The 12,670-nt window shown below is 42.3% G+C and overlaps 1 protein-coding gene across 3 annotated transcripts in view; it reads right to left on the reverse strand.

Moving 5' to 3' along the window:
- PPP2R3C (protein phosphatase 2 regulatory subunit B''gamma) overlaps positions 1–12,670 on the reverse strand; it is a 61,499-nt gene that overhangs the window by 39,837 nt on the left and 8,992 nt on the right. For all 3 annotated transcript variants that reach the window (XM_029598958.1, XM_029598960.1, XM_029598959.1), the window contains exons 3-5: positions 9,583–9,687; positions 4,849–4,961; positions 1,624–1,721 (exon numbers count right to left, since the gene is read on the reverse strand). In XM_029598958.1, coding sequence (XP_029454818.1) covers positions 1,624–1,721; positions 4,849–4,961; positions 9,583–9,687 — 316 coding nt within the window. The remainder of the gene's footprint in view (positions 1–1,623; positions 1,722–4,848; positions 4,962–9,582; positions 9,688–12,670) is intronic.

Genomic DNA, 12,670 nt, shown 5'->3' on the forward strand with positions numbered 1-12,670 from the left:
AAGCCTAGGAGCTGAGGTTTAAGGACCTAACTATGCATGCCCTACAGAAGAGGGGATGTTACCATAAGAAAACAAATTAAAAAAAAAAAAAAAAAGACATACAAGCAGCAGCCTTTTTTCAGTAGAAAGGAAATTTTTTTTGGCTTAGCAGTTTCCTCCTGATTCTTTGGACCCTAGCTGCCAGCCTACCTGGAGAGCAGAAGCCATGCCAAGGAATCAAACCCTGTTCTTATTTTAGAATAAGAGGGTAACATCAGGAAATACATCTTCACAGAAAGGGTGATGGATATATGAAATGGACTTCCAGGGAAGTGAAGGCTAAATCAGCATCAAATTCATAGGATATGCACATAGAATTCTTAGTTGTAAGGAAGTAAAAGTAAACCCAGATATTAGAATGAATCTGTGGTATTGCAAAAGGAATGAAAAACTGACAAAAAAAAAAAAAAAGAAGATGGGCCTTGTGGTTTTGATCTCTACAAAAAGACAATTATAATGATAACTTCACTGGACCTATTCTCCTCATTTTTATCCTACTTTATTGCTCCCATTTGGCTGAATTTTCAAAAGGCTGTGTGCATCAAATGCGGGAGATACGTGAATGGCCAGGCTGCGCGCACACTGAGCGCATTTTAGAAATGGTCCAGCCATGCAAGTATCTCCTGGTTCACGCAGAAGTGCCGGGGACCAACCAGGACAGCTGCCATTAGGCCCCATACCGGGGAAGTATGCGCTGGCAGCTTGTCGGCGCATACAAGTTACTTCTGCTCGGAAGGAGCAGTAAGTTATAAAACAAAAAAATTTCGGCTAGCTAGGTAGGGGGTTAGGGGTCAGGGAGGAGAGGAGAGGAGAGGGGAGGGGAAAAGGCAGGAAGGGTAGTTAGAGGGACAGGGAAATTCCCTCCCAGTCCGCTCCTTAATTGGAGTGGACTGGGAGCAACTGGGAATATATATAGTTTTAAAATAATTCCCTGCCCCCCCCCAGTTGCGCGCATAACACGACACCACCCGCACATCTGCGCGCAGATATTAAAATCGGCTGCACGTGTGCGCAGGAATCGTATTTTATAAGATGTGTGGCATTGCGCACGTTATAAAATCGGTACAGCCATGTGTGCGTGCCGGGAACCGCATGCACATGGATGCCCGTGCATTTAAAAAAAAAAAAAATCTACCTTATTATGTACATTTCTCCAAGGTCAATGGTAAATATCAGCAAAGGGACTCATCTAAACTGAGATCCAGAAGTCCTTTAATATCAGCAGTAGAAAGATGTTTGGACAGACACTACAGGTAGTCTTATCTATTTAAAAACATTTCTAGCCAGCTTATAAATGAACCAGTCGAGCTAAGTGGGCTACAACACATTAAAAAATACAGTAATTACAGTAAATAAATACACCTCTGCATGCCTGATCAACAGTCACAGATCACATGGAAATCAAGGCAGTTTTAAAGTTGTGCAAAAAAATGAGAATTCCACAATTCAAGAGAAAAGGACATTCAGAAACCTGCGCGGTCTCAGAGGTGTTCCTACAGGACACTCAGGAATGTGACCTGGAAATGCAATATTACATTACAGAAATACAGCCTTTCAAACACCAGTGACAGGATCCAAACTCACCTTTCCTCATCACATAATTGAAGAACTGCATGATGGAGATCCTCCCATACGTGTCATTGTGAAGCAGTTTGGCAAAGACTTTGGCTGTGAAGAACTGTCTGTAAAACACAAGAAGGGTGAATCAGTCTAGAACATAAATGCAAAGCCTGACATCCACACGTAGTTCACATCTGGCACAGAAACCCATTATGATCTAATGGAAGGTTCTGCCAATTTCATTCCTGGTGCATTGTCATAGACCTCTGTTAATCTCTAGCTTTCCTCTCACTTCTCCTCAACTAGGCATCCTCTGTGTTTATCCCAGACTTTCTTGAATTACTTTACAGTTTGGGAAGTCATACATGCATTCACCAGCCTTTCTGTGAAGAAATATGTTCTGATGTTACTCCTGAGTCTACATGCGATGCCTTGTTCTAGCGCTTTTTTTTCTCTGAAAAAGCTTTGCTTCTTGTACATCATTTATACCTTTGAAGTATTTGAATCTCTCTATCTTACTAACCTTCCTTTCCACTAGGGTATACATATCTAGGTCCTTCAGTTTCATCTCATTTGACTTTTAGAGTTGCTTCCTGTGCAGTTTTGGTAGCCTCTCTCTGAAATGACTCCAGCCTGACAAAGTTAAGGCTTCTAGAAATGGACACAATATTACAGGATCCAAGACAAGATGGTTTTACCAGAGGAAGGTCTTGCCAAACGAATCCAATTGATTTTTTTTTGATCAGGTGACTAGAGAATTGAATCAAGAAAGAACAATTGATGTAGTTTACTTGTATTTCAGCAAGGCTTTTGATACGGTCCCACATACAAGGTTCATAAATAAAATGAGAAACCTGGGAGTGGGTCCCAGAGTAGAAGAATGGATTACAAATTAACTGCCAGCGAGTAGCAGTCAATGGAACCTATTCGGGAAAAAAGAAGAGCGATAAGTGAAATTCCTCAAGGATCTATACTGAGAGCGGTTCTGTTTAATACCTTTATAAGCGATATTGCAGAGGAATCAGAAGGTAAAAATGTGTCTTTTTGCGAATGACACTACAATCTGCAACAGAGTGGACATGCCTGAAGAAGTAGAGAGAAGAAGTGACCTAGGAAAGCTCAAGAAGTCGTTGAAGGTTTGGCAACTGGGATTCAATGCCAAGAAGTGCAGAGTCATGCAGCTGGGGCATGGCAATCCAAAGAAGCCATATGTGCTGGGGGGCAGCATGAAAGACTGATGGGCATGAACTGGGAGAGCGAGATCTCGGGGTGATAGTGTCTGAGGATCCGACAGTGATGAAGCAATCTGACATGGCAGTAGCTAAGGCCAGAGGGATGCTGGGCTGCACAGACATATAACCAACAGGAAAAAGGAAGTGATAATACCACTGTACAGATCCTTGGTGAGGCCTCGTCTAGAGTACTGTGCTCAGTTCTAGAGACCTCATCTCAGAAAGGGTAAGGACAGAATGGAAGCAGTCTGGAGAAAGGCAACCAAAATGGTGTGGGATCTGTGAGGAAAGCCATATGAGATGAGACTGAAGGACCTTAATATGTATATCCTGGAAGAGAGAACAAACAGGTGAGCTAGGATACAGACTTTCAAATATCTAAAAGGAATTAATGCTGTGCAAAAAGCAAATCTTTTCCAAAGGAAAGGACACTATAAGGTGGTGCAGACAGGGTATTACTTCACCACTGATTACCTCTTCTGAAATAGATATATCCACTTTGAATGTTTCTAATTTGTCTACAGATTTTCTTTTGCCTTCTTCTAAAACAACCCTATAGCTCAAAATATTTCAATTGGATAAAGAGCTCATCCTTTAAAAATATTTGCAGCACAAGATGGCCGTACTCGCTCCTTATACCCTGGATTTCTTTGACGGTTTCTAATACAAATTTTACCTTTTTGATGGGAAAGAGGAAAGGAAGACCCAGAGTGTTCCCCGAGGCTTCTGAGGGAACTTCTCGAACAGGTCCGATGGACCAACATGTGGTGCGGAGCCAAGAGCCTTCAGTGAGCTCCGTGAATGTATCCTTGGGGGCCGCGCAGAGAGGTGCCCCCACCGGCAGCCCCCACCGGCAGTGAATGAATGCGCGCCTGTGCGGACCCGGCCTAGATTTAACACGCGACCACCCGCCGCCCACCGGCCGTCTCGAACTAACGCGTGTCCCCCCGCCGCCGCCTGGAACAGGCGCCCACCCGCCCGCGGCCTAGATTTAACACGCGACCACCCGGCTCCCGCCGCCGCCGGCCGCCTGAACCCACGCGGCCCTCCGACAGGTATTTAAAAATTTTTATTTTTTCTTCTGACAGGTTTTATGTGTCCCACATCATTACATTTTCTCGATCATCTCTGTATGGCTTTTTTTTTAAATTGTGTTTTATTGTTTTTGAGTATCTTAAGCGGTGTCGATGGATTTGTTACTAGACTCACAGTCCTAACTCCTACTAGGGGGAGGCGGTAAACTAACACGTTACGGCCGCGGCAAAACAGTGCGTTACTAATGAGAGAACCTGAGTGCCCGTTACGGTATCGGAGGGGAATAGCTAATTCCTTCATTATACAGCTAATTCGTTCATTTACATGCCGGGTGCGGGAAGGGTTACGCATCTGTTTTAAGAAGCGCTACGGACGCGCAAAACTGGAGACTGTATCGCTGGTTTGCCTTACGCGTCCGAATTGTGCGCAGCGAGCTCGTTACAGACGAGAAATCTTCAACTGAACTTTACTGTATCGAGCTGTAAGTAAGATGCATTTCTCAAGCATTCCTCTCTTCCTGCTTTCTTATACCAGGAGAGCTCGTTTTGCCTCCAGTGCTTTATTTTGTTGTTCTTCCCAAGGAGGTAATGGAATTTCAACTAAATCTTTACCAGGGTCTTCAGGAGAGTTTCCATGGTAAGTCCGTCTAACAGGGGCAGAACACCACAAAATCTGCCCTACAAAGAACCTGCTCCGATCCAGCATCGATATCACCAACATACCAAACCCTGCTACTCTACTCCGCTTTTCGGTTAACCCTTTTTTTCATTCATGATCACCAAATTGCATTTTGCTTCCCAAAACATTTGTGATTCTTTAAGGCACTGCAATGTTCTATCAAGGTTTTCTTTTTATCTGTGAAATGTGTTTTGCTTATTAGCTTTGTAAAACAAATATAAAAAAAAATTGTAAATATAAAATGAAATGTAAAAAAACTAAGAAGATGTACGCTGCAATCATGTGGTTTGACAGTGGTTCTTACTTGCACTTGGGTCCAGCTTTATCACCAACCTTCAGGAAATCTTCATAGTTAATCATCGCTTCCTCCCCAATCATAGGTGGGGTCTGATGTTTGTCCAAGAGAAACCATAAATTCTAGAAAGACACATTAAGAGGAATCACTGAGCTGGAGGTACACGTTGAGCAATAATATTTAGTTTCTTATTTAACACAAAGATACTCCAAATGGCTCTTAAATTACTAAACAAATACAATACACCACAGGTTGTGTCAGGCACCAGTCAAACTGCTGAATTGGGGAGGGGGGGGGGTGATGTGGTCAGCCTTCTGGCAGAATGTCAAGACTGAATATGGCAACTGAGCTTTTCCACTGCAAGCAGAGAGAAACTTTTCCCAAAAAAGTTTTAAAATAATTTAACAATTAAACTTACCTGATCTTTTTTTTTTCTTTATTACTGTTGTACCAGTCCAAAACAAGATTTTTTAATATAAGACATCACTACTACTATTATCTGCAGAACAAAATAAAGCCAGTAAACCTCTGACAAAGCTTATACTAAAAATCTACAGTACTATATTAATAATAAACCATAAAATAATTGATTAAGAAGAAGCTTCTCTTAAACTTTCCTTTAATCAATTTTTTTTTGGGAGGATTTCTTGACTGGTGAAGTGGAAATAAAGGAAAGAAAGTGATCAGGTAACTAATTTTTTCTTCCTTGTCGTTCTACTACACCAGTCCAGAATGATAGGGAAGTACCAAAGCCCAATTACACAGGTGGGAGGATGTTAATCCTGCTTTTAAGATGTTTGCTTCATACCCAGCATCTTCATTTGTGAAAACATCCAGTGTATTTTGTGGACATATGTAATGACCAAGTAGTTGCTTTGCAAATATCTGCAATTCTGCTCGAGGAAGAATGTGCTCGGGACGGTAATTTTTAAATAGCTGTGCGGATGTACAAGGACGCATGCGGCCATTTTTATAACATACCCGCATATATGTGTGCATAGTATAAAATCGGCTGTAAACACATACCTGTCCTCACAATTTTATAATCGACGCGTGCAAATGCCGGCTCTACCGTGTAAGTCAGGGAGATTTTTAAAATGTGCACAGACACAATAGCCCCTTTTGCCAGTTCATTCTCCGTTCGCCCAGTTAACAGATCAGACTTCCTAACCCCACTGTTATGTAGGCTCCCTTTTACCCCCGACCCTTAAAATCTGCTGATTTGCCTATTTTTTTAATTTTAATATTTACAAGCTGTCCCTAGCAGAAGTAAAGTTATGCATTAGGGGACCCCGGCGCGCACTTGTGCGTGTAAATACTTATGCACACATTTCAAGGCAACTTCCCAGAACTTCCCTTTCTTTATTAACTTTTTCTTCTCAAGAGGCATGCTGTAAGACAAAATGGAACAGGATTCTGCATTAAATTGGACTCTGGATTAGAAAACCTCAAACCTCCTGGAAACTGTAGCAGATAATCTACATTAAGTCTGATCAAATCTGTATACCTGGGCCCTTCTTGGCCAATCCAGAGCCACTAGAACTACTTAAGCATTTTTCTTTTATCACTTTTCATGGAACGCACCCAAAGGTCATATCTCATCTGTATGAAGGTTAGAGTCCCTCTGTGCCGATCTCCTTGCAGCAGCTGAAAATCCGCTTTATCTTGGCATTCTTATGTGTTGCCATTAAGCCTGAGGCATGCCCCATCTCTGTACTATCTTCTAAAAAGCATTGCTGCTCAACTCCCATTCTCCTGGATCTAGGAGATTTCTGCTTAGAAGATATGCTTTCACATTTTCTTTTCCTGCAATGTGCAAAGCTGGAAGTTGAAGTAAGTTGTCTTCTGCCCATAGAAAGAAAAGATCTCTCTATTCTAAAACCCTCTGATTTGGAGTTCCACCTTCCTTGTTTATATAAGCTGTTGCAGTTACATTGTCACAGAGAAGCCTTACCACAGTTCCTCGCAGAACTGGCTTGAAATGAAATAACAAACAAATTGCTCTGGTCTCTCACCTGTTCATTGACCATGAGGCCTCTGTTTAGGATATCGTGCTCCCAACCCACTGAACTTGTGCCTGTAACAACTACTATCCAGGATTGTGGATCTAAGTATACTCCTTTCGACAGGTTTGCCTTTTTCGACCACCTAAGAAGACTGTCTCACCGACATTGGGAGGGGAATCTGGTAGTCATAAGTATGATGCTGGGGTCTTCAACGTGATAATAGAGCACATTGTAAAGGTCTCATGTGTCATGCATATGGGGTGTGGAAATCCAAAGAACTGTATTTGATTGGGGGGGGGTGAAGGGCTGATATGCTCGGAGCAAGAGAAAGACCTTGGGGTGATATTTATTTATTTATTTGAAACTTTTATATACCGACATTAGTGTGCAACATCATACATTAGAACTGACAGATGGAAAGTACAACAAACAGGAGTGGGGGAGTGGGAAATACTAGTAATTGCAACGAAAGTCAGACAGAGCAGAAGGATGTTAGTGTCTAACAATCTAAAGTCGGCGAAACAATGTGACAAGGCAATAGCTAAAGCCAGAAGAATGCTGGGCTGCTTAGAGAGGAATATCTAGTAAGAGAAAGGAAGTGATGATCCCCTTGTACAGGGCCTTGTGAGGCCTCACCTGGAGTACTGTGTTCAGTTCTGGAGACCGTATCTCCAAAGGGACAGAGACAGGATGGAGGCGGTCCAGAGAAGGGCGACCAAAAAGGTGGATGGTCTTCATAAAATGACTTATGAGGAGAGATTGAAGAACCTAAATATGTATACCTTGGAGGAGAGGAGGAGCAGGGGCGATATGATACAGACTTTCAGATACTTGGAAGGTTTTAATGATCCATGGTCAACAACAAACTTTTTACGTTGGAAAAAAAATCAGTAGTACTAGGAATCACGATTTGAAACTCCAGGGAGGAAGACTCAGAACCAATGTCAGGAAGTATTTTTTCATGGAGAGGGTGGTGGATGCCTGGAATACCCTTCCAGAGGAAGTGGTGAAGACTAAAACTGTGAAGGATTTCAAAGGGGCATGGGATAAACACTGTGGATCCATAAAGGCTAGAGGATGGGAATGAAGAGAAGAGCCATGGGGATGGCTTACTGGAATGGAGACTACTATCTGGTGATTACTACCCTTACTCAATAAGCCTTCGCACGGTTAATGCAACTCCAACATTGCTCTCTGCTTCAACGGCAGAGGGAAATGTGGAAAAAGAGGATTTGCATTCAGATAACAACCAACAAGGACTGAACTTCACAACCTGGGTAAACAAAAAAGCATATGGGTAACTTGCTTATTACGGCGGTTACTACCCTAAACCGATTAAGCCTGATACATCACTTTGAATGCATATACAGCATTGCTCTCTGCTTAAACGGCAGGGATAAATGTGGAAAAGAGGATTTGCATTCAGACAACATCCAACAAGGCATTGATCTGTGCAGTCTGGATAAACAAGCATCGGGGTAACTTGCTTGATGTGGCGTTACTACCCTTAACCATTAAGCCTTATGCTCACTTTCGATGCAACTCCAACATTACTCTCTGCATCAATGACAGGGGATGGCAGGAAATTTGAATCAAACAGTTACCAACAAGGGCCCTGAACTTGGTGGTTGGTGAAACAGATAAGTATGGGAAAATAAATTGGGAGCTCGCTGGGCAGACTGGATGGGCCAATTGGTCTTTTTCTGCTGTCATTTCTATGTTTCTATGTGCACTCTTGGCCAGGGCACTAAGGCTATGGTTGCAGCCATTGTCCCCAATAGTTGGAGATAGTCCCATGCCCCTGAAGCCTTCAAATCAATTAATTTCATCACTGGGCAATAATTTTGTCTATATTCAGTTATATATACCTTTCCTTCCATGGTTCTGAAATGTGCGCTAGCTTTACCCCTTATTCAGTAAGGGGTAATAGCACGTCAAAAACGCACGTCCAAACGCCGGAGCGCACTGTATCGGCCTGCATGTGATTTACTTTATTATATATACTTACCAAAGCTAGGAAAGTAACAATAATAAAAAATTGTATTACAAAATTATCATCTCTTGCCAAGGCAATAACTTATGGTCAATGCCCTTAGCTCCCTAGAGCCAATTATGACCAGTGCAAACTTCCTATTAAAAATAAATCAAGAGTGATTCACTAACATTAAACGTTTTCAACATGTATAGGTTTTCCTTTATCAGGAATTATGTTTGGCTTCATCTAAAACAGAACACTATGCAGTCCATTTGGTTTTTCAGCACTTTATTCCAATCTATGAATGTATATATAGTAAGAATGAGAACACAAAACTTCTCCTGCTCTCATAAGAAAAGCCAAAGAAGGGTTGTCCCAGTTCGAGTCGCCTGCCAGGGTCATCAGAGTGTTATGGATGTGATGTGCTTGAGCTTTGTGAAAGGAGGGATGGCAGCTGTCACCTGCTGACAAGACAATAAGGTTGAAGGTGTCCAATATTACAAGACAGGGCACTCGAGTTGTCTTGAATGGCATCAGGGAGGAAATCAGCACATAGAAAGTGAAAAATGAATAAAGGATGCCTAACAAATTTCCTCTGCTTGCTCTTGGGCTATGCTCAAAACACACATCATAAAATGAGGGAAAGTAGCTAAATGTGAATGTTATCTTAAAAGGAGTCTCATGCTGATTACTTTTACATCAGTTACTCAATAATCCCTCCCATAACTCTTAGCTCCTTATACAGCCCAGATACTGCCTTACCTGCAGCTCCTCATTGTCTAACAGTTCTCGGCTCTTTCTCTGCAGGAAGACCGCCCGAGATTCCTCTCTCAGCTTCTGCAGCAAGACTTCATCCTCAGCTGGCAGCTAAAACATGCAGACAGCAATCAGAACATCTTATTTAAAAGGATGTCTCTGCAAAGAGTGGGCCTCCTTCACCACTTCTTTTAAAGGTAAAGGGGAATTAAGGTGTGCTAAGAAAGGGGACATTACTAAAATAGGATATTGCTGCTAGGGAAATTTACAATTTGCCTGGAGGAGTCTGCCTGTCTCAGTAGCAGTTTTCAGTAAGGCTCTTATAGAAACTTGCCCTATATGGTTCAGGGCTAACTTAGTTATAAACTTAAATATCCATGCTTGCATTTTTCATTGTGATTATAAAGTACAATTTGTGACGAAAACCTGATCCTAAATTTGAACAGTTACATGACTGTACTGCAAAGAACAGCTTAAAAATTAGTAACAATTATGAATGATCACAAATATTTATCTGAACAGAAGTGAAATTAAGACAAAGCGTGAACAGTTATACCAAAGACAGACTGCAACAAAAAGGTAGCTTCTTGGGGTTTACAATATTTATGTTATTTTTCTGTGCATTTGAACCAGAAATAAAAATAGAAAGTTCAAAATTCACTTAATGGAATTTTGCATGTCTTATTCTCAAACTAACAGACCTATGTAAGAAAATATGAGGGGAAACCAGTGTCCCCAATATAATTTTCAGTGCTGTCAAGTATTTATCTTAATATATGAAAATGGATCATTGCAGAAAAAAAAATATGAAACAATCCCTTTTTCCACTTTTATAGGTAAAGCAGAGTTGCTTACCTGTAACAGGTATTCTCCAATGAGAGCAGGATGACCAGGGTACTCAATGGCGATCACAGTGCTTCATCTATGGTGCCTGACATTGTCAAGAGCGGCAACAAATGGCATCGAGGGCAGCCAAGCACGCACCTCGATGGCATAAGAAAATTGGTTCTTACCTGCTAATTTTTGTTCCTGTAGAACCACAGATCAGTCCAGACTCCTGGGTTTTACCTCCCTGCTAGCAGATGGAGACAGAGAAAGTTTCAATGTCACTATACATAACCCAGTGCTTTACCTGCAGTCTTTCAGTATTGACCTGTACCCCAAGCCAAGATGACAGCAACAACCATAAATTTCTAAGCAAAACTTGTAAGCAAACTCCTTCCCTTCCAATGAGCCAGAAGGTGAAATTGCCCAAAAAGACAATAGAAAACACATTTCCCAAATTTAACATAAACAATCAGCATTGAAAACCTCCAACAACTCTGCACTATATACAAAGCAACGAATGGAAGACCTCCCCCCCAAAAGTAAATGGGCAGGTCTCTGCACTGATATGTGGTACTACAGGAACAAAAATTAGTAGGTAAGAACCAATTTTCCTTTCCCTGTACGTACCCAGATCAGTCCAGACTCCTGGGATTTATCTAAGCTCCCCTTAACTGGGGTGGGACCTGGAGAGTTCCGCTCGTAGAACACCCTCACCAAAGCACATGGAAGCCGGAGCCCCGACATCCAAGTGATGCCGCCTAGCAAGAGTATGCAACAACTTCCCAGTAGCCACACAGCAAAATTTCATGTGGCGACACCAGTTGTGACTCAGCCCAGGAAGTCACCTGAGAATGCGTCAAGTGCGCCCCTAAACCCCTGGGCAATGGACGCCCTTTAGAAATGTAAGTCGACTCGATCGCTTCCTTCAGCCACCACACAACTGTAGCCTTAAGATGCCTTACTTCCCTTCTTTGGGCCACTCCATAGTACAAAGAGTTGATCCAATTTACTGAAATCATAATTACCTCAATAATGTACACCTCCCATCTAAGAGTCTAAGCTCTCCCATGTGAGGCATAGAGGAATTCAAATCCAGAAAAGCTGGAAGCTCCACTGTCTAAGATGGAATGCCGATGAGACTTCCTCAGGCAGAAAAGAAGGCAGCATGCATAATTAATATAACAAATTCTGTTTGCCCACTTATTCCTTATATGATAATGTTTGTATTATTGGTGAATGCTCAGGCAAATCACAAAAAAAAAAAAAAAAAAAGAAATATTCATATCATCAATGATATGCTTGAAGAATATAGTCCATCAATTTACTACATCATTGAAACATGGGTTAAGGAGTCTGATAAGGTATTAGTTAATCAGATTGATCAGCTTAATTAGAATGTGATATCTATCCCAAGAACAGCACGAAGAGGTGGTTTAATGTTAATAGCCAAAAAAAGACTGCAGACACCTACAACACAGAAACCCCAGCCATGCACCTCGATGGCATCCCAGCACCTCAAAGGCATCAAGGGTGACCATGGTGCTCAAAGGCAGACCTTGTTCCCGATGCGGTCCCGACATTGGCATGTCAGATCATCGATGCACTGGTCACAGATGTGCATGGGCAACTGTTACTGGGCATGCCACCAAAGATGCCCTTCTTACCCTCTCTCATAAGGAGCCTGCATTGCCATCACAGGCAAGTAGGAGGGGCGATTACGTCTTCCAGGGCTCCTGCTCGAGGAGACTAATTCCTTTGAATGTAGGGAGGATGAGCTCTCTCCTTCCCCACAAGAACTCGTCACTGTCCAAACCTTCATCGATGCCGATCAATCGGTGGGATGACATGGAATTCCTGCCTGGGTAGAACTCAGGTGAGTACCAAGGCTCAACAACCTACAAGTATCACCCATGGACTGTATTCTGTCAGTCCTTCCAGCACCTGACAAAAGTTCAAAAATATACAAAGCAAGGAGAGGACACAGATACTAACCTGCAGGTGCAGTATTTATTTAATATGGGATAGTATTAGATTCTGCCAGGCTGCACGACAGTGGAAAGGTAAAGGGAAAATAAAACTACTGTAAGGTAAAGAAAAGAAAAACAGTTACAGCTCTAGAAAACATCAATTTCAAAAACTGTGAGGAGAGAGCAAAGCTGAATACTGTGACACACATGGGTCCCGCAACCACATGGCTCAGTGGGGGGGGGGGGGGGGGGGGTGAGACTGAAGGATTCTGCCTAGGGGGCAGGGTGATAACTACAGC

The sequence above is a fragment of the Rhinatrema bivittatum genome, chromosome 4 (genome assembly GCF_901001135.1).
Source record: "Rhinatrema bivittatum chromosome 4, aRhiBiv1.1, whole genome shotgun sequence".
Lineage (NCBI taxonomy): Eukaryota > Metazoa > Chordata > Amphibia > Gymnophiona > Rhinatrematidae > Rhinatrema > Rhinatrema bivittatum.